Genomic DNA, 22,685 nt, shown 5'->3' with positions numbered 1-22,685 from the left:
AATGGCCTCTTTTTACAGAAGACAGCAGCTCAGCTGAGTGATCCTGTCATACTCCCAGCTGTGTGTTTGAGACAGAATGTTTAATTTGGGCATGTGCAATGAAATAAGGATGTTTTCAAGAAAAATCTGAATGTGATATGTATAATGCAGAACAATAAATCATAGCTTTTTAGATACAAACACTGATCAATGTAAAAAGAGTGGGGGAGGGCTGTTGATGTGACCTAAATTTTGCCCTGTGAATACCTCTGTAATGTGTGAGAGGCTTTGCTTTGCAGAGGTTAAGTGTAATTGAAGCCCGACTCCATCAAGGCTTAACTGTCTGTGCTGGTCCAGAATGTCTGACCTCAGCAGCAAAACCTGAGTGGCCATCAAAGTCAGCTGGAAGACAAGACCACAGGAGGTTATGAAACAGCTCCCATGGCTCTCATCCAGTCTCTCCTTTTGTTAATGGCATAGGAATCTTTGAAAAGGATCAGTGTCTAATATATCCCAACTAACTCACTCTGAAACACTTCCAGTCCTGGTTGGATTAAGAACATAGTCCTGGTGTTGTACTCAGCATTGCTTGTTTTGTCAATCAGTGAATCAAAAATATGCTACAGATGCATGTGCACCATCCTTGTGATGCTTAAAAAAACGGATTATAGATTAATGAATTGACTCTATTAGAATCACCTTGTTTAGCATTGGGTTTTGAACCCTGATAATTTTTAGGGACCGATAATGAAACTTCTATAGTGGGGGTTTTAAAGCTAAAATCCTCTATATGGCCATGGCCCAAGAATCCTCTTTGCAAAGTAGTCACCCACAAATTTGCAAAGTCACCCACAAATTTGTTCAAGTGAGTCCATCCCTTGTTTAACTGGCTCTTGCAGCTCCTCTAAACCCAAGTATTACATAAATGCAGAACATAATCAGGCAGTTGTCATGAGTAGTCAATAGGTACTTCGACTGTGAGAAAGAAAACCACTTTTTTACGTTTAAGTACTTAAGAGGATGGCTTATAACCAAACTGTGGTAACATTACAGTTCCCTGGAAGACACAACCTCTAAGTACTTCTACGTGACATTTATCCAGTTCCACCAGGACACTTTAAATCAGCTGTTAAAATCTCACAGTATTTTAAAGTCTAAAAAAACCCCACTATTGACCCCTTCATCCATGTGACTCTTGTGGAATGCTGATGGTAAAGGAAAAATACAGGCCAGAAGTCTTAATCTGTGGCCATGATTCCACACAGATCCTTAAGGTAAAATTAATGGTTTAACAAAGCTACTTAACTACAGGAAAACTATTACAATATAAACACTGATGAATGGGAACAAATTTGGTTGTGCAAATAAAACCTAGGCAGGATCCAAAGCCAGGTTTAGGTGTGTGTTTAGATACCACTTCCTGTGTGTGTCAGCAGGGCATACACAGAAGAACTAAATATTTTAGGAATTGTGTTTTGGGGAAGCCGTTGACAAGCAAGATTTTATGAGTAAAAATAAGGCTGGAAAGAAAATATGTTCCAGCCCTAAATAACATGATGCTGTATTGGGTTTGTGTGGCAAGGTTTTGGTAGTGGGGGGCTGCAGGGGTGGCTTCTGTGAGGAGCTGCAGGAAGTTTCCCCTACAGAGCCAATTCCAGCAGCTCTAAGCCAGACCTTTTATTCAAGGTATATCTTTGTATTTGCCAGGGATCTCAAGCTTGCTCTGGTTGGTTCACATCCCTCTCACCCACCTTTGTGTAAGAGTTGGAGTTTGCCCAATAGGCAGATCAGTGAAGAATCAATAATTAATAAGATCTACTAGAAAAGTTTGAAACAATAAGAAATAATGTGTTCCCATCCAAAGAGGCAAAATCTGAAACATCCATTAATTTACATCTGCCTGGGTAGATGTAGGTGTTGAGTAAAGACCTTATTAGTCTATATTAGTCAGCATTCCTTATAATTTGCTTCCTTCACTGGAAGGAGAATAAAGTTGATGAGATGCATTCATGTGCAAAGGAATTTCAGCTTTGCTTATAGCAAAGAGATGATCCATCAGAACTGCTGCTGGCTTTGGAGGAGAAGGAAACACAGATTTTTCCCTCTGTGCCTGCTGCCCTCCTGTGGTTTTTATGTTCAGCTACTTGGGAGTGAATTAAACACATCAGTAGCTGATTCTTGTGCCGTGTAAGAAGTACAGAAGAGTTTGCCTGTTAGTCTTTTTTGTGAGTACAGTGTGTTCTGGAAAGCTGGAATACAGCTTTCCATACAGCCAGCTGGATTTGGATGTGCAAATTCCCTGAGTTCCCTAATTTAGACCAAGACCATTTCTCCCAGTGCTCACACACTGGTGTACCTAACTCAGGCCTGACTCCTCCAAGGGCTGTTACGGCTAAAAGGATTTATGCTGGAGTCACTGCCTTTTGCAGTGATCCTGTTAAAATGCCACCACAGAGCTATTGGCACTTTTAAAGAACTAATGTTAGGTCAAATTGTTATACAGGATAGAGAGGTAAAATGTCAAGGATTACTTCTGTCTGGAAATGGAGTTTAAAATTTACTTTCTCAGCTAGCTTGTCCTATTTTTCTTCCAGCTACAGATGCAGAATGAAAAAGAAATTTCTATATTTCATACTGTAAAATATAGGATAAAAGTTTATTTGCACAGCACTTCTGTCATTAGAATATTTCTAAATTACTGATCTAGAAATTCCACTTTTAAATGCATCATTTAGCCACAGACATTATGCAGAAAAACTTATATAGAATAGTCCTTACATGTCCATGTATTATAATAATTAGCTCTTGCACATGCAAGAAGTGAAAATTCTTGCTGTGGAGGTGCTGGTGTGGTTTGGTGCAATGATTTTTATACTGTGCTTTTTAAAGGTGCTTGGCCAACAGCACTGCTGGGAACACTGGGATCTGGGAATCTCTATAAGCTTTGTGTTTCTTCTTCTTTTGCTTTTTCTGCGAATTCAGAATCCAGCTGTAGCTGTGAGTGATTCCATTAGGGAAAAAAAAAAAAAAAAAGCTCCAAACTTTGAATGTTTCAATATTGTGTCAGTATTGATGGTTCCTCCTCATCCCCCTTCCTTTCCTCTTTTTTCTTCCAAAATTTTATTTGTGTACGTCTTTGAGTTCACACTATTTAAATTCATTGCACCTAGAATTCACCCCAATACCCCAGTACCCCAGCAGTTTTTCTTGAAGCACAAATACTGAACAGAGCAAGATAAAGGATAAATGCGAAGCTCTGTTTTTATGACTTCAAGTCTTGTAATGTTTGTAGGACATTTGTATCCAAATACACAGGAATTGCACAGGACTTGGCATGTGGTTTAACCCTCTGAGCTGTTTGGGCATTTTTTACACGTACACATTTATTTTTCTCAGATCATTTGTACTAGGTTTCTTTGTATGACCTGTTTAATCTTTTACATGTGCATGACTAAAAAGCAACTCCAGATGTCCTGTGTAGGTTAATCCATTAATCCCTACGTGTGAATCACAACACAAGAACAGTAGAAGTGTAAGTCTAGAATTTGACTATAATGTAGAAGTGGAATGTTTTCAGTGTTCATCAGCTTAATCAAGTGAGCGAATACATTTGGTCAAATTGAAATATCTAATTATTTATTCACATAGAAACCAGTAAACTTTAAGGTTTGTAGCACAAAACTTGTTGTTAAAAAAAGAAAATGAGCTATGCCATATAGCTTCTTTACCCTCCATAAAATGGCATCATTGCAGTTAAAACTACAATAAAAATGAAACATTCCAGATTACATTAGTTGGAGCACAATGTGACAAATATAATGAGAAAATCCTTGTCAGAAATTTTACTACAAGGAAATACCGATAACTAACACCCATATTCTCCACCTAGAAATTAAGAACATTTGAGTAGATCTTGGCATAAAAGGCACAAAACACAAAGCAAAGCATGCTTGTGTCATTTCTCACACAGAAGCATTGACATTTGTGCAACATGGGAAAAGACCAGCATTTTTCCAGACTCTTCCAATATCAGAGATACTTAAGGAACAGATCTTCCCCTTAATGCCAGTGTGTCACTCCCAGTATGAAGGCAGTGACTACAAGAAAAGAGGGATATAGAGAAGGGAACACATCCGTACCCTTCCAGGAAATCTGAGCTGAGGAACTGAGGAAGTTGCTGCGGTTGTATTGTTGAAGTAACCCAATCCACTGCAGGCTTGGAGTAACACACCCACTGGCAGCCAGCACTTGTGGGAATTCTGAGACTGGCAGGAATGTTAACAATGCTGGAAACCCGACAGGAACACAGGGTTACCTCTTGCATTTAAATGTGCGATGCCAGCCTCAAATGAGCATTTTTAAAAAAGGTTGAGTCCTTGAAAGGAAGGGCCCTTCCAAAGAGGATGTTGCCTCTGGCATAGAGGAATGGCTTTGCTGATGTTAAGATGTTTCAGAACTATGGATCAAAGATCCCTGGCATTTCCTGCTGTAACAGGCTGGCACACAAGCCCCTGGCAGCAGCCTGTTGCTATATTTCTATAACCAGCCTGTCCTCATCATCACTGCTCGTGTCATCATACTCCACCCGTGTTTGTTTCCTCATCATCTCTAAACCTCTCTTTTTATACGTCTTGGGGGGTGTTGCAGAGAAACTCTTGAACTCGGGGGATCTGAGAGTAATTGGAGGCTTTTTAAAGGTAGCAGTAGCTGTTCCATGTGGCCTTCCATAGGGATTGGGCTGCAGGTGGGATCTGCTCTTGTCGGCACTTCCGTGCAGGTCCAGGAGATGCTGAGATGAATTTGCCCTCTCTGAGTGTTCTCTGCTGGGTAACTGAGCCCTCGTGACTGACTCAGGAAAAGACTCTGCTTGCGATCCAAACAAACGTGAACATCCTGGCTGGGAACTGGGAGGTGAGTTTTCTTTGGGAGGTGAATGTGTGTTTTCTTCAGTTGGAGGTTTCTCCCTTCTAGAGGCCTGGATCACCGGATCTGACATTCCAAATATTTGGCTCTCTGACTCTACTCTCAGTTTGTTTTCCTGGCTTGCTCCTGGATGTAAGGAAAGAGGAGCAGCAGCCTCTGGATTTGTGCTGTCAGGCTGGTCACCTGTGCCTGTGTTTGTAAATTCAGGAGAGCAAGACCCAAAGGAGGCTGCCACGGGGTCACTCCGAAGGCTTGGCTGGGATTCCCCAGGCAAGGATGGCTGGAGCACGAGGGGCTGTGTCACCCAGCAGCAAATGGCCACGTCGCTGCTGAATTCCTGCAGGGACATGTCAGCTGTGGAGGAAAAGGAATGAGCTGTCACAGCTATTCCCAGAGGAGCTGTAATGTTCTGGACAGAGGCGTTTGTTCTTGGGTGTTCCCTGATTTGCCCAGAAATGTCCTGTAGGAACTAGGAGGGGAAAAAATTTACACATAAAGTTTTCAGTCCAGAGCAATTTCATCCAACTGATGCAAATTTAATTGTTATTTTTACTAATTCTAACATCAGTAAGTTTTCATTTTATTTTAACCCCCAGAAATACCTTTAACACATTTTTCAACATTTTAAACAAAATCTGTGATACAAAATAGTTTCAACATCAACTTTAAAACAGCTGAATATAATTTGGGTTTTAATTGACTTTTTTTTTCCTGTCAATAAAAAATAATACAAGAATTAAGGTACAATACCTACTTTTTTATCCATTTTGTCTTTTTGTTTAACATGGTTTCGGTTTTCAGTAGGGGAAGATATTCCTGAGTTATTCTTTGCTTCTTTTTTCCTTTTGCAAAGTTGTTTGTCTGAGGTGGAATATGACATGTCTTTTTGCTGGTGTAGATAATTTTCTATTGAAAAAAGGTTGAAGAGACTTTGACTTTAATTTTTATTCCCCCCACATGCTCGAACTTACAACATTTCTCATTATATCACTGCAATAACATCAATTTTAACACAAATACTCTAAATACTTACCTTGCATCTTGGATTGAGGAGGATGGCTCTTCTTATGCTTATTAAATCGGGGGGGTTGGGATGAGCAGCCCTTTCTCAAAGCATCCAGAGCTCTGTTGGGAAAAGAGGGCCTCTTGTTCAGCCGGTTCATTTTCAGCTGAGCAAATCCATGGATGTGCCTCCCTCTGTACCTGCAGTGCCAGGGGCATTGAGGGGATAAACAAATATGGGAGATGTAAAAGCAGCCAGAGGAGAATAACATCACCTCATCAGGTGCATTAAAGTCTAACAGCAATTTATTACTGTGAGGGAGGTGTTTGTTTATGTCAACTCAAAAAAAAATCAGGATTTTAGGCAAGAGACCCACAATTTTTTTTTTTTTTTTTCCTCCATAGGATTCAGTAAATCCTTGATTTTCTAAGAGAAAAGGATTTGGGAATAACAGGTCCTTTTCCCTGTATCTGGAATTTTAAAACAATATACTTCACAAAGCCAGGAATCACCTGAGGCTGTGTGGTTGTTGGGTTTTTTTCTTTTTCACTTCTTGAGTGCTACTTATTCATCATCACTATGGAGCAACATAAGGATTTCAGTTATTTAGAAAACCCACACTGAATAATCAAATTCTGCTTTATTTCCTACTCTGGCTCCATCTTTCAGTAACTCTGAATGAGTGAGACTAAAGTACATTGGAAGATCCCACCCCTAAATCTGTCACTATCCACAGAGCAAGGTGTAAATCTAAAAGGATGCACTCGTTCAGGTGTTTGGTGTATTAGAAAATTAAATTACACTTGGTGGTTACCAGTTGGGTCAGTTACCTACTAATAGGCATAACCTGAGCTTGCAGGACACTGTACTTAATTGAATCCCTGCACTTATTTGATATAAATAAATCTGATATAAATAAATTCTGAGACCAGCAGGAAAAAACCCACAAAAACAAAACAACACCCAAAAATCAAACCAGAAAAAAGTCCTAGAAGAATGTCACTAGGCTGGGTGACACAGACCTGAGTCTTCTGTTTCTGTTCTTATGGCCCTTCAAAATTGCAGGGCTGTTTGCTGAACTAGACATGGTGATTAAGTTACTGACACTGATTTGTCCTCAAGGGAGTCACTCTGTCTGATTTTGGTGATGAAATAGAGTAAGAGGGATGAATGCACACAATATGTGTTTCTTAATGAAGCAATTCATCAGACATCCTGCTGCCCCACACTCCTGAAAGATTAGAGGGCAAGTGCTCCACTGATATGAATTCCCATTGAACAGGGAGGGGGAGTTGTACTGATTGAGACAATGTGCCCTTGATAGTTTTATGCTCAAATTCTTCCTGCTTTTTTATTTAAACCAAATGATCCTTTGAACTACAGATGGTTCTGTTAGTTTGTGTTTAACTTGATATTTATTCTTCTGCCTTCTCTTGTGAATACCAGTTGAGGATATGGATCTTCCAAGGACAAAGGGCCTCGCACACTGCTCTGAGCTGTGACGGGATTAAAAACAGAAGCATTTTGGTTCCCTTCAAACAAAAGTAAATGCTCACGATTTTGACAGATAAGAACAATTTCTAAATTATAGTGAGACTCAACCAACCAGGCATCATCTTTCTGTGGGATATGTCTGGTTTGCTTAGAAAAGTCTGTTCCTAATAGTAAACAACAGATTGATATTTTTATAGTTTACCTTTGGGGCACTGCTGTGGTATAAGAATAGCTCTTTCTGAGAGATTTATCTTTTTTTCTCCCAATTTTATCAAGGTTGAATTTTGGGGATGACTTTTTATTTTCTGTGGAGTTTTTATACCCATTACAGCAAAATTATATCTATATCCAGTGAACCTGAAAGCCATACTTCTTACCATTTAGGGGTGACTTTAATCCTTTTCTGTTTGTGGCTCCTCTTAAGTTTATTTGTTGAGAGTTTTTCCTTTTTGCAAGCTACTGTTTTCTTCTTTTGCTCTGAAATATTTTTGAAAGAAACACCAGGAACTGCTGAGCTTAACTGTTGAGAATATTGGGAAAAAATGAAATCTGTGAATTACATTGACTGTGAGGTTGGAAATCTGTGCACTTTTTAAATACCACTGAACAGCAAAGGAGTTAAGTAGCACAACTCTGTATTTAAATTCTACTCTAAGTTAAATATTCATTTAGAATGAAAACAATTAAATACAGATGCTATTAGAGAAAAATATAAAACATCCCCATAAAGGGTAGAAAAATTAAGAAAGAGAAATTCACTCCTCTCACTATCAGCATTCTGAAATGGTCAAATGAAAGAAACATATTCACACAGAAGTGTATCTTTCTGATGTATCAAATTAATATAAGACTTATAAAAACATAAATTTTAAATTCTGTATTAGCAAATGCCTGTAAATGTTCATAAATACACTTCTGATAATTATTTCATTTTTCTAGTAAGAGGGTGGGGGTGGGCTGTCAGCCAGTAACACCCTCATGAGAAAGCAAATAGGATTATTAATATTACCTCCTGCATCTGGTGTCCTTTGGAAAATGATGAAACCAACGTTTTTAAACTTGTGTTTGTTAAGCCATATGCCACATTCTTGCTAATATTTCTCATTTTGAAAATGGAAATGTCATATTTTGACAGGGTGCATTCCCTGCTGGGTTCCTTGTCACAGGTGTGCAAGGAGGGATGGGCAGAGGCTGCATTCCCACTGTGCTCTGAGGGCAGAGGGAAGCTCCTGCTCAAACAGCACCAGGTCAGCCGGGGCTCAGCACTGAGGGATGGGAAGGTGCTCTTGGAGCCTGGTACTGGAGAAGTGCCAGAGTACCAGGTCCTGTTATTGTGGGGCAGCACTGGCAATTCTTTACAGTGAGTGCTGAGAGTGTGGCAATAGAAAGTGCCAAAAGAATGGCAAAAATAAGTGGGGTTTTCATGTGAGCTCTGGGAATGCTGTGGATCCTGCAGTGGTGGTGGGATGTCCTTAAGGATGCATGGACTTCCCGCTCTGTCCCATCCCAGGATTGTTGGCTCTGCACACTTGCTAGAAACTGATGTCTTTATCAAAGAGTCACTTTCTGAGCAAAGGTGATGTAAGGCCTTCCTCTCATCCTTGATGTCAGCAGATATGAAAAAGCCACTTGTATACACAGAAGTAAAGCATATTTTCTTCTGCAGAGTCTGTGTAGAGCAAGTACTTTTACTCATCCACTTCTCTTCTCTTTGCCTTTGATAATTTAATTTATTTTTGTTGTGTTTGTTTTTCTCATCCTCTTTTGCAATATCCTGCTGCTTGAAGATTTGGTTACGAAAGGTGTTCTCTGTTGTGGTTATGATATTTGTGGTTTCTGAGTTGACTGATGAACAGAATCCTGGAGTTTTCCAGTTTGTGTGAAGATTCCACTGAATTTCTCCTTTGCCAGCCTTTCGTCTCACTTCAGATTTTAAAGGGGACCAAACCACATCACTGGAAAGAGAACAGAGGGATGTGCTGCTGCAAGAGCAGGGTGGGGTGGTTAAGTCATCTGTCCGAGGTCTGCAAGCTGTCATCTCCCCTTCAGGTCTAAGCAAAGATGACAGATCTGAAGTTCTCTTGTCCTGTGGCAATTTAAGGATGTATTTTGGAGAGAAGGCATTTTGTTGTGGGACTGGACTTAAATGATCAGGTTGCAGATGATGACTTTTAGGAGACACATCCACAGCATTGTCATTGAGAAGTGGCACTTTTGCTCCTGTTTTTACAAGATGTGTTTTGTCATCTCCATCTGTTGCACTGTGCAAGGCAAAAGAGTTGGAATCACTTCCCCTTAATTCATATCCTAAAAATCCTGCCAGTGAAGCTTTTGAGATACCTGCAGGATGTGAAAGAAGGTTAATGTCACTGTAATTAAGAGCTTTTGTGGGAAGTTTGATTGTTTTCCTGTATTCCACATTCTCAGTACCTCCAGTGACATCATTAATTCCTGCACTTGATTTTTGCTCCTCTGCTTTACTGGAGAATTTCACTGGAGCTGTGGGAGGACACTGAGTACCAGAGCAATGGACTCTCTCTGCTTCACTTGCTGCAGTGGTTTCTCTACTGGGACTAGGGCAGGACACTGAAATCACATTTTGTGTTTTCTCCACTTCGAATTTCAGCTTTTTCCTTTCTGATGGCAAAATGTGGGATTTCCCTTCTGTTTCTCTGTTGTTGCAATGGACCCACGGGGGCGTCAGGCCATGCTGGCCACTTTCCTTAGTCCCGTGATGGTTCCCAAGATTGTGTGAAGTGCTTTTACAGTCTAAGTCAAATGCACTGGATTCTTTCCCAGGGCTTGGTTTCTCCCAGTTGCTACTCTGTACTGGCAAGCAGTCATCATTCCTTCCATCGCTGCTCAGCTGACACTCAGGATTTTGAAGCCTGAGATCACCACTGCTTGAAGCCAGCAGCGTGCCGGTGCCAGCTGTGCATTTCTCTGTGTCACTGCCACGGAGCTCTTGGGAAGTTTGGCTGGTTACAGCTTCAGCAGTTATGGAATGTGATGTCTCCATTAGGTAGGACACTCTGTCTGCAGTTTCCTCAGAGGACACATTCTGCAGAACATGATTAGCATCAGTACAAGTTCCTGATTTACCTGTGGTTGAAGCTGCTGTCACAAGGGCGGAAGGACTGTCACTTGAAGAGCTCCTGCCATCTCTTTCCTCAGTAATTTCAGTGCTGCTGGCTGATTCCCTTGAATTAGGAATCAAGCTTGTAATACCTGTAATCTTATTCTCTCTCTGTTTAATTTTCTTGGCATTTTGACTGCTTTTCAATTTTTGGTAGATTTTCTTAAACGTTTCATCTCCATACATTTGCCATTTTTCTTGAGAGAACATCTTCAACTTCCTTTGATTGTGTTTCTTATTTTTAGCACTGATTACTTCTCTGGCCCCAAGCTTTTTAGCCCCTTTCAACTCCTCTGACAGAGAAGGGTGATCAGCCGCATTACTTAGGGGCAAATCATCCACTGCTGTTTGTCTCACTAGAGCTCGGGGATGGCTATTAGGGAAATCCACTGAATTCGCAGCAAAATCGTTGCTAGGCAGCAAACCAGCAGTGCCTGTGTTTGCAGACTGCTTAGTAAGAGAAAGTGGTTTTGAGCAACCTGGTTTGTCAGGTACCATCCTTGCTCCCTCCACAACAGGCAAGGAGTTGCTCCGAGTAACAGGCACAGTGTCGATTGTTGTGGAGAACTGGGTAGGAACTGAATGGAAAAACATTGGCTTGCATTTCTCCAGGGGTGCAAAGGTAGATTTTGCTGAACAAAGAGAAAGATTCTTTTTCCTATTTACATCGCAAGTTCTGATATCAAAATGGAAAGAGTCTTTGTATGTGTAAGGCATTGGCAGGTCAATGCTTCCCTGTTTAGAAAGGACAGTTTTTCTGGGCCTGACATTGTCTAACTGGGTATCATCCACCACACTTTTGTTGTGAGAAATAAGCTTTGAAATGTGTTCTTCCAGTCTCTTTTTCTCTAGCATCGAGGCTGTAGCTTTGTCAGCTGCCTCCAGCTTTGCAGTGCTTCCTGAGGCACACCTTGGGCCGCTGAAGGCAGTTTCATTTTCCAGTTCCGTGCTGTGCTCGTAGAGACTGTGCAAGGGGCTGGATGATGTCATCTGCTGTTCTGCGCTGTCAGAGCGCGACAGATACCCCGAGTCAGTGCTCTCACACTTCTTCAGCTTGCAGTCCAAGGGTTTGTAATCCCACTGCTTCTCTGAAGAGGTTGCTTGCTGCCTTTGCAGCTGAATGTGCTTATTGGCAGTGGGAGTTCTTTGCTCCTGCATCTTCTTTCTCAGACATGGACCATTTGACAAAGCTCCTGGAGATGCTAAACTTTGAGGTTCTCTTTCAGGAACCCCCTGATTAACCTTTGAACTGAAGGACTGATTCATTGTTTCTTGATTTTCTGAAGCAGCTGATGAAGAGCTTTTTGCTAGCAGTGAGAGCTCATGAGGTTTCTTAGTGTCTGTTGCTGCACTGGTCTCTGAACTGGGTTGTTTGATGTGTATCCCCTGGTCTTCACTGGTGCTACTCAGTGCTTTGCTGCCTTGGGGAGAGGTGGTGCTCTCTGCTGATCTCTCATTTTGCTCTGGTCCCCCAGTGATGTCAGAGTCTGAGGGCAGCCTGGCGTTGTTGACGTGTGTTTGGGTTCTCCTGTGTTTGTACAAGTTGCTCTGAGTTTTAAATGCAATGCCACAAGTGGTGCATGGAAAGGGCCTCTCTCCTGTGTGAGAGCGAATGTGTTTCTCAAGGACACTTGGCTTCAAACAATCTCGTCCACAGTGTTTGCAGATGTATTTCCCAGATTTTTTTGATTTTCCCGGGCTTCCAATAGATGCATTTACGCAAGAAGTTGGTGATGATAAAACTGGTAAAGTGCTGACTATGCTCAGTGTTAGGCTTTGCCCAAGCTGTTTCTGGAAAACCGGCTGAGGCTGCTCCGTGCCTTCCGGAGCAACGAGCGGGTTGAGGATGAGGGGAATGTTGCCGCCGTCGAGGTGGACACAGCTCCTGCCGGTCACCAAGGGCCCGTGTGGCTGGAAGCATCCTGGCTGGACGGGCTGGAGCAGCGGGATCGTCAGGGCTTTGAGGTACAGGGGCTGGGGCAGGACCTGCCCCCGGGCAGGGTCTGAGGAGCCCCGCGAGGGCCGCAGGGAAGGGCCCGGGACGGGATCTGCTGGGGCGGCCGCGACAGCCGGCGGGTTCTGGGCCTCCATCCCAGGGGCCAGCTGCCATGTGCTCATGGATCTGCCAGGAGGGGACACAAAACAAGCAGGAGTCGGCAGGCAGCAAATAAAATACACACTTCCCACCGCTGGACTGGTAAAATTAGCAACTAAGAATATCACTAATCTTACATGCAGGCATTAAACAGACAATAATTACTTCCTTTCCCAATTAAATTGATTCATTTTTCATTTCTCATCTAGGAGTTAAAGTTCAGTACGGTGTAAAGAACACTGAACACTACATTTAAAACCACTCTTACAACCGACAGTAAGTACCCAAAGCACTAGAAACAAATCTCAGTTTCAGATTTGCAAATGGAGGCTCTAGGCACACCAAGAATAATACAATTTTAATTTTCCGGAACCATATTCCCATTATATATTTGTATCATGTTTTTAAAATTAATTAATATTAGTAATTTTTAATACAAAAACACAGAACAGTTGAGGTTAGAGGGGACCTCAGGACATCTCTAGTCCAAACACCTGCTCAAAGCACAGTCTGAGGTCAGATGAGGTTGTCAGGGTGTTACCAGTCTGGTTTTGAAAATCTCTGGGGATAAAAACTGCACAGTTTCTTTGGGCAACTGGTTCCAAACACAGGACATTAAACATGCCTGCATATTATCTATGCTTACCCAGTTTAAGGGAGCTAAGGCTAAACACATTGCAGCAAGGGGTATAAAATGAAAATACATGAACAAAATGAAAGTCGTGTCCTGTTCTAAAAGTCAGATTTGCATAAATATGTGCAAAGTAGAAAAGATGGTATCATAGGAAAATAGTGTGATAAATTAAAGCTGGCTTTTGTGTAGCCCAAATTAATTTGGTCTAATTAACGGAGATATTATAGTGTACTGCTTGTTTTTAGATGCTTTCAATGCCAGATGAAAACATCTTCTAAGACACAGTTTTTGAAAAAAGTGAACCTGTTCTTTTGAAATCTATCCTAATATATGCAGGGTAGGTGCTGGTCCAGACTACTTCTTATTTCAGCAAATATTTGTATTGTCTTTTTTTCTTTCTTAAAAACAAAGGAGGAGGAAAGGATAGGAAACTATCAAAATAAGCAAGTTGAAAATTTTCTTTGGAAGAGCTGATAGGGGCATGAGCATAACCCCTTGTAATTACAGTTTGGATGAACATCAGGTGATCTGTGAGTGTTTGTTTGATTCTTGCTCAGTTATGCTTACTGTATCCACTGGCTGCTATGAATAATGGGTTGTTCTTGTGCAAACAGCCATAAAAAAACCATTTGGAATAACATAATCAGTGGCTCAATTTGAAATCTGCAATTTGTTGCTTTACTGCATAATCTCTAGTGGTATTTCTGTAACTTCCTTGGATCATTTTAATAGGTTATCATTACTGGGAAACAGTAAAAGAATTACTTCAAAATGTGGTTTGAAATCTGTACTGGTTCCATCCCAAAAAACAACCTGTAAACTGAACTGATCAGTGCACAGCAAAGTGTTAGATTTTGCTTTTTTTCTTCCTCATGAATGCTATAAATCAACCTCAGCTTTCAAGCATGGAGTTTTCTTATGCACTTCTGACATTTCTATGCAGAATAATCACTTAAGTGGCTTTTTATTATAGGTAGTGACTATAATGATGAAAGAATGTTAAAAGAATATGGCTTGTTAAAGAAATTAAGTTATTATCCATATTGTGCAGTGGGGTTGCCTCTACAGAGTAAAAGTGGAATTCTCTAATTTGCAAAGTGATGTTATCAACATTTCAAGTCCATTTAAGATGGTTCCTAAGCTATTCAGTCACTTTTGAATTTAAACACAGCATAAAATAAGGGATAAGATGTGAGACAATGATACAAACTAAGTACGCAGTAGTTTTTCCAAAATACTAAAAAAAAAAGTTTTGGGGAAAAAAAATATGCTTCAAAGAACAGACTTCAAGAAAAAAAGTGAAGCCTAAATACCCAGTAGGTATAAGATCTAACAAGTCCCACATCAGACACCATGTCTTTGCTCCCCTCCCCCAGAGAGAGGTGTGCAAATACACTTCCACGTATTTTACATTTCCCCCACCAGCTTGCTCCAGGGTCACAAACTCTTTCTCTCTCTGATTTCCTCCTGGCCATGCAGAGCTGATGGGCCCTTCAAGGCCACCACAGACAAATGTTTTTCATAGGAATCCTGTGGTTCCCAAGTACCAGAGGCTCTGTGTAATTTCACTTAATGCTGTTAAGTTTCTGGGGCCCAAAACACAGCCTGAGACTCATTTCAGTGTTCTGTAATGCTCTACAAAGAAAATACCTAAGTGGTGACAGAAAATTTAAAGGAAAGTTTTAAATAAAGCTCAACAAGTAAACTAATGGTGATACTTAATGTACTTTTAAGAATATAATAACACATCTCTATCAGGTGTGGTAGTTTGCTGCTTTTCACAGCAAGAAAAAGTACTTCCTGAGTGAAACTGCCATGACTTGTATTCTACTGGGGCAAATACCATCAAAATTTTCACATCTGTTACTTATATACAAAAAAAGGCCACTGTGTTTCTTTGTATGTTGACAAAAATAGCTTATCTCAAATGAATTCTGCCCCAAGGCTAATTCAGGGTAGTCCTTGCCTAAAGTAGAAATTCCTCTGTTTATTATCCCCTGGGTTCTGTTACTGAGCATCCACCCAATGTTCTCAGCTGTTTCTAACTTGTGGCACTGAACTACCAGCATAAGAATTTGATCCTACTTAGATAAGGAAAATTTTCCAATAATGCAGGATTTGGCCAGCCCAAAATTTTCTAAATTGATTTCTTAAGCTATCAAAACTGGTCACTAAAATTCCATTAAATACAACTATTTTGTTCCTGGTTTGAAATTCTAACTTCAGGTACACACCATAGGCAGGTCTGTGGAACACTGAAAAATGGAGCAGTTTCACATAAGAAATCATTGTAGCAGAAACTCTCTTACTCACTTTATACGCATGAAGTATTTTAATACAAGAGGTTGATATAAAAAACTCATTTTAAATCAAATAAGTTCAATTTTTATAGACTTTTTCCTGAATTCCAAATACATTTTATAAAAATTGTTTCATTTTGTCAGCACTTGTTATGATTTTGGACTACACAACCAAAAGATTTTTGTCTTCTGCATGGCACACGAAATGCTCTGTTAATTGCCCACCATTATTAACTAAATCAATAACTAAACATGTAAATACTTATTTTCTGCACTTACATATAATTTTTCGACACACCACTGAGCAAAGAATCAGTCTCTAAGCAGACACAGAGCTCAACTGCTCAATCCCCCACCTTGGTCTGCAGGTACAACCCAGAGACACGACAGAGTCACTTTATTTTTGTAACCCCACAGAAACAGGTTTTCAACGTTATGAACATACACAATAGACTCAATTATACCAGGAGTCTTTACCTTTTTAAAAGCCTTTTAGTGATCCCTACCTTAAATACCAGGGAGCAGAGTGGAAGTCTGGAAATAATTAAGTCTTCAGTCTGGAAATAATTTTACCTCACGTACCTTTGATTGAGCCAGGCATTTCAGCAATAAAAGTCTAATTTCTGTCAATACTTGATGCAAGCAGAGAGAAACGAGGACAAAGACTTGAAACAGATTAGAAGTAGGAAGTTGGGTTTTTCTTTTTTTTTTTTTACATTGGTGTCACAGTAACAACCTTCAGAAAACAGGAAGAGTTGAAACAGAAGAAAATGAAGTGGCATTTCAATTTCTCTGTATCCTTTATCACTATTTATGTAGGGAGCTCTAAACAGAATCTTCGAAACGTGGGGGGTTTGTGCTCTGTCTTTTGTCCTGAAATACACTGACACCATGGTAGGGTTTTTTATTTATACTCCTAAAGGTAATTTTATTTTAACTTTACAGTAAAGGGCTCTCTTAAAATATGTTGGGAAAGAAAACAATGGTGGAGAGAAGACACTTGCCACATATGAAGTGCTAAACTTATCCAGCGTGGGTGTTGTCCACCACCTTCTTCTAGTGGTGCCCTGTGGGACGGGAGAAAGCAGTAACCAGGTGGGAAAATGCCTCAGGAATGTTAAAAGTGTTTATGTTGTGCTCAACAAACCTCCATAAACTTGTGGAAAGCTGCAGGGAAAACAGGATAGGGCACAGTCAAGTGAAAGGGTCATTTAAAAAAGTAAACTTTATTTGGGGGTCGACTTCCCAAAGAGTGCTCAGGTGACACAGTGAGCAGCACTGAGGGGTCCTGGGGGGCCACTCTTCTTTATGCAAACACTTGTTTAGAGCGGGGACTGGGATGGCTGCGTCCTCCTCTGCTGGTAGACTGAATGAATCCCAAACTGGAATTCCCAATAATGTAACAAAACTGGCATAGCTGGCCTGTATAATTTCCTTAGGAACAGCATATTTTGGAAGATACAGCTTTTATTTTCCCTGTGATGAGCAGCTGCCCAGTTCAGACCCTGCAGCCTGTCCCTTGTTGGGAGTGGTCAAACTGTAACATTATAATTGTCCAATATCCACTTCAGTGGGAGCTCTTTCTTTTAATAATCCTGGTGATAGATCTATGCTACAGGCCTCAGTAGATTTCCATTCCAAACAGTTTTATTGATCCTGAAGAGTTTTGCCTGTTGTTTGGATTGTTTTCCATTTATTTCTGGAGCCCTGATTTAGCAGGCCTCTAATTTTGGTGGTGGAGAAATATTTCTGTCTTGTTCTCCCCATCTTTCTTGCCTGTCACGTAGTTATTTAGGGGGCAGAAAGCTCTTAACAGGGCCCAGTATTACTGCTTAAAATCCTCCTGGTTTCTACCATACCCTGAAATGCTCCCAGTCATTGGTAATGGCACTGCAGATGCTTCAAATCCGTGAATCTAGAAAATACTTGACATTCTGAACCGCTTTTCAGTGACTCATGTTTCTGCTTTACAGACTCAGTCTGTCCAGATGGAGAGAATTACATGCACCAAGTAGTTTCAGCTCTGCTGGGAGATACTTTCCTAAAGGAATGTGTTCTCACCTCTAAGTGAGATCTTCTGGAGGATTACTGCATGCTACAGTCAACAAACCAACGGGAAAAAAGATGCACATCTTATAATAGAACACTGGCATGAATCAAATCATACAAACAGATGATTATGGGCATTTTACATAACCAGTCAAAATTAGTTTGTCTTCAGTTCGATCACATTTCTGGAGGCCATTATATTTTATTCCACTTTGAGACTGACTATTATTAAGTTAAGGTGAATTTACTTAAAAGGGACACTTAATTTAAGCAGTAGTAATGATTGCAGCAGTGTCCTGGACCTATTAACAAACTAGTAACAAACTGAAAACACATATAAGCATTTAAAGTTCATTATTTAGATCACTCAGTATCAAATTCCAAATGCTAAAACTGCAAACTGTTTGCCTTGAGAGGCTTAAGGAGACAATAATTAATTAAAGCAAGTTACAGCAAAAGCAAGTGGCTGTCTGGGTATTTGCCACTATCACAGAAGTTTCAGGGCTTAGCAGAACCTATTGAGGCTTGATCTAAAATCTCTAAATTTTGAATAAGTGACTCTGGAATCAGACTGCCCTCACAGCATCCTGTGATTCTTTCCTCTTATATGGATGAACAGGTTGCTGTAATGGCTGGAAGTAATTTGACCTGTACATAAAATACAGAGCACCTACAGAGTATTATCCTGCATTAATTCTGTTTGAAATTAAGTGGTTTTTGTTTTCTCTTTCTAATCAATCTATTTATGTGTGTTGCTTCCTCAGCTGCAATCTCTATGCAAGATTATTTATATTCATTTAAATTTAAAATATTGTCCTGCTCAGAGAAACCCTGCTAACTTCAGCTGTCTCAATGCACAGCAAAGTATCAATTTACGCACAAAGCTGAGCCCGCTGTCAGGTGCTGCACAGAAGGGAGTTCTGGGGCTACAGTCCACTCTCAATTCATGTCCCCATCAGGATTTGAGGCATTAAAGTCACTCACCATTGGTACACATTTCTGGGTCCCAAGTATGTGTGACAAAGGTCCCACCCCAGGTGTTTAAAACCCTGCATCCTTCAAAGACACCTACAGAGTTTTGTCAGGGGTGTGAGCAAGTGAAAGCAGCAAAAAACATGCTTCCTGTGCTGATGAGGAAAGAGATTCCAAAGGTCCTACAACTACATGTTTTAAAGAACTTTGCAAACTTAAATGAAAAGAAAGTATCTTACAGGTTTGCTAATTATTAATATTTCCTCTGAGGGCAGGGATGCTGAGGGCGGTACACAGTGTCTTGCTGTCAGAGGAAGATACAGACACTGGGATTATCATTCCCAGTTGCTCATCCACCACTGACAGCCTGCACAACTCCCTTGATAGACCACACAAAGCTTCTACTTCAATCTTAGCATCATAGAGTCATAGTGAACCACAGGGTCTGAAATAAGTTTTGTGCAGGTACTTCAAACACCACTTCTGTGATGGAATCAAAATGTTTGTGAGTACACCCCAGGTCTGGAGTTTTTTAGTTCTCAATTCAAACAAGCAAAATGGAACAGACCCATTTCCTGGCTAGCCCAGAAATGACTGTTAATCTTGTTTTACTTAAAAGCTATTTCTGCCTTTGCTCTTTTCTCGGTTTGACTTTGCATCTTGAAATGTCTCATAACACAAGTACTGAGTTCACCTTTCCCCTTGTTCTTAAGGGATGTGTCTGATCTCACAGCTCTGCCGGTTCCACCCGCAGCCTGCACGCTGCCGGTACCTTCAGAACAAAGTTGGGAGCCTCAGTCCCCTGCAGAATCAGGCTGAAAATGTTTAATTCTATCATCTTCTGAAACCTTTATAGTCTTTCCACGGTAACGTCTCAAATTCTGACTTTGGGAAATCTTGCTGCTTGGTACAAGTCATTGTTCTGAAGTTTTGCCCTTCTTCATGTGTTACTGAAGTACGAAGCCACTAGAAAACCTGCTGGGGGAACTTTCTTGTACCATATCCTAAGGACAAATATTATTGACGCTTACTTCCACAATTGTGTAATATCAGCAAAACTGTTTAGGTTGGCCTTTTTTTAACAATTATTTCTGTAAATACTGTACCAGAATACAGTATTAAAATCTTTTAGGAAGAACAGGATCTGCTTTACCTTCCCTTTGTTCCAGAATAGCAGCAACTGGTTTGATCATTATTAAGCAGTTTTCTATAATTATTATGCTCCTTTTCTTGAATATCCATAAATGAAAACATTCCAAAGGCTTAAATCAGTAAAAATATTGTTACCTAAAATACATTTTAATGTGTAAGTAAACACTGTATTGGCCTTTTTGACCTCTTCATGCAATTTGTATCAAGAATATTTCCTATTCTACTTCTTACACTGCTACTTTTCTCAGCTCCAGCAATAAGAAATGCTTTCTAGTTTAATATATGTCTCTAGTTTAGATTTACATCATTATCTCTAAAAAGAAACATATCTAACATATGTAATATATCTGTTGGTTTTGTAACACTTTTGGTGACTTCACAATGAGGAAAAAATAGGATTTTTAGTGCTTAAAATCCTCAAAGGATTTTGATTCTTTTGTCCTTTCATCAAATTTGCTCCTGTGCATTTCCCATGTTAGGAAAGAGTTAACAACCTCCAGCCAGCAGACTGCAATCAACAGGTTGCTCTAAGGGAAAAATAATAACCCTAATCCATCTTTTAAAGTTTAGGAGGCTGGACTAAATGATGAAAAAATACCGATTAAAGCCCTCTGAAAAGCTGAAGTGGGGCCAGAACTGAAATGCTTTGTGTTTTAGAAAAAAAATCTTTCTCGTTGCTAAGTGAAAGAACCATCACAATGAAAAAATAAAAATTGTAACTTTAAAATTCCTGTCTTACCATCTAGAATTTAATTCTCTCTCTGTCCATAGAAAATGATAACAAAACACTTGCTAACCTTTAGGTGGCCAATTCACAGGCAGGTGGAGAGGTTCAGGTCCCTGGAATAGCGTTGAAACAAAAGAAGCATCCTGTTTTCTTTTTTCAGTGTCTTTCTCTTCTTCTTTTTTTTTAAGCATTTGAAAAGTGAAGGGTGGGTGGTGGGGTGTGTGCAGAGAGAGGAGGGGGCGAAGGCAGCCCACGCTGGTGTAGGAAGAGTTTTAATGGCCGATGCTGGGAATATGGTTTGCCTGCTACAGTGTCTGCACTACTGCAGCTCTGTGTGTGGGCGTAAAGAAATGACACGACTGGGTTTCAAACCATTACACTGAAGATTTGCAAACAGTTAAAAAAAAAAACAAAACACAACCCCATCAGGCACCAATGAAAATTATCACTTTCCTCCTTTTATCTTTTTCTAAGGGTTTTTTGTTGCTTTGTTTTAACTTAGCAGATGTAATCTAGTCAAGTTTCTTCCTCAGCCTCTAAAAGAAAAAAAAGGTAAATTGAGTATTTAGGAAGGTTTTGTATTTTACATGGTGTGAATATTTTGTTATAATTTTTGCTGGTATTTTTTAATTAATCTACAAGAGCTTGTATTCCTGAAGGGTATCCAGATTTGCACAGTAAAAGTCTTCAGGGGACACCTATATTTCTGCTTTAGAACATGCCAAATAGGTGCCTAAATCTTGGTAGCACCAAGTAGCACAGTACAATAGACAGAGCAGCGACTCCACAACTGGCCAGGCAGGACATCCGAGCCCAGGAATATCCCTTGAATATTCCGCAAAACACAGCCAAAAAAACCAAGACATGCTGGCAGCCCACTTTTGTTCAGTAGTCCAGCAGTAGTCCAGTCCTCAGGTTTACTGATCTAAATTGGGCAGAAAACAGACTTGAATATTTGTTGTAACTACTGGAGACCAACAGGAGTGAGACAAAGGGGCTGTTCCCTGTCATATCGTGGGGAATGAGAGGAAAATGGTATTTCAGCTGATATAAAAGTGCTGACACAATTGACAGTGATTATAAGCAGTTATGAACACACTGTTGTTGGGAGGGACAGGTGGAAGGGTTTTGTCAGACAAGCAAGAACACTTCTTAAACATATTTTTTACCACAAAGAGTGAAAGACAGACAAAACAGTTTTAGAAAGGAACTTGAAAACTTCAAGGAATCTTTATGACTTGGCTGCTCCATGGTAGTAAGGGACTAGCACTTGACAAATGTGTATCTTCAAGTATGTTGAGAAGAGACAGCCAAGTTGAAAATCTTGTGCTCGGACAGAAGGCATGTGCACTCTGCAGTGCAGGGGTTTAGGTGTCTATCTTTGCAAATATTCAGATGAGCCCCAAATAAAGCAGGATTTCTGTTGCCTTTGGTGTTGTGCTGACAGTGAAAAGCAGAGCAGCTGGATGCACAGAGAAAGGGGCAGGGAAAGAGAGGAGGCACTGGGTGATGCCCCTGTTGCTGTTCAGAGCCAGGCACCCCAGCAGTCCTCTGCCCCTTGTCCCAGGGCTGAGGAGCCAGAGCTGAATGTCAAACCAGCACAAGTCAGTGTGAATGAAACCAGCAGGACTGGGCTTGAGGACTTCAGACTGCTAATCCCAAACTTTCACAAAGACTGATGAAGGAGTTAAACAGTGAATCACCCAACAGTGAATGAAAACCGATCCTCGTTGGGTAAAATTCTCTCAGATATCGCCATTATTACACAGCAGTACAGCCTGACTTGGTACAAAGTGGAGTCTGGCTACTGGCCACAGGAGAAACTTAAATTCTTCTTCCATGCATACACTAACAGCTGAGATCAGCTCCAAGAAAATTTTGCAGGAAAAATATTTGTGTCCTCAGCTGATACAGAAAAGTGAACGTCTGGAGAGACAAGAAATCTGGCTCCCATCAGGGTTCCATTCATGCAGACCGAGTGCCATTGCACAACCTGATGTAGTTTGCAAGCTGGCATTGCTTAAATCAATTCAGTAAAACTGGTTGTTTTCCTGGCACTGTAAACTTTTTCTGTGTGGATAGAAGTAAAAAAAAAAGAACCACAACTTTTTTTATTACTCTGTCCTTCTCTAAACTCTTAAGCTTTGTGTTCTGTCTGCTTAATGAAGACCCTTTTTGCCCAGTTAATCATCATGCATTATTAATGAGTGGTATCAGCTCA

General features: G+C 40.5%; 1 protein-coding gene across 3 annotated transcripts; it reads right to left on the bottom strand.

Moving 5' to 3' along the window:
* Positions 1-3,593: 3,593 nt before the first annotated feature.
* ZNF831 (zinc finger protein 831) lies at positions 3,594-20,796 on the bottom strand. 3 transcript variants are annotated; one of them, XM_042045784.1, is made up of 6 exons: positions 20,535-20,795; positions 8,409-12,657; positions 7,777-7,919; positions 5,936-6,105; positions 5,657-5,808; positions 3,594-5,371 (listed from the first exon to the last, which is right to left on the bottom strand). In XM_042045784.1, exons 2-6 carry the CDS (start codon positions 12,651-12,653, stop codon positions 4,508-4,510), a joined length of 5,574 nt encoding a protein of 1,857 aa, XP_041901718.1. In that variant the 5' UTR covers positions 12,654-12,657; positions 20,535-20,795; the 3' UTR covers positions 3,594-4,507. The 3 variants fall into 3 exon arrangements, with proteins under 3 accessions (XP_041901718.1, XP_041901726.1, XP_041901734.1); XM_042045792.1 differs by lacking the exon at positions 20,535-20,795 and adding an exon at positions 16,147-18,770; XM_042045800.1 differs by having other exon boundaries at positions 4,794-5,256; positions 20,535-20,796.
* Positions 20,797-22,685: the final 1,889 nt, after the last annotated feature.

Source organism: Corvus kubaryi, unplaced genomic scaffold, assembly GCF_017639235.1.
Source record: "Corvus kubaryi isolate FWS band 111438036 unplaced genomic scaffold, C.kubaryi_AGA036_p1.0 134, whole genome shotgun sequence".
Taxonomy (NCBI): domain Eukaryota; kingdom Metazoa; phylum Chordata; class Aves; order Passeriformes; family Corvidae; genus Corvus; species Corvus kubaryi.
Note: the sequence above shows the minus strand (reverse complement) of the source record. Positions and strands in the feature narration are given on the sequence as shown.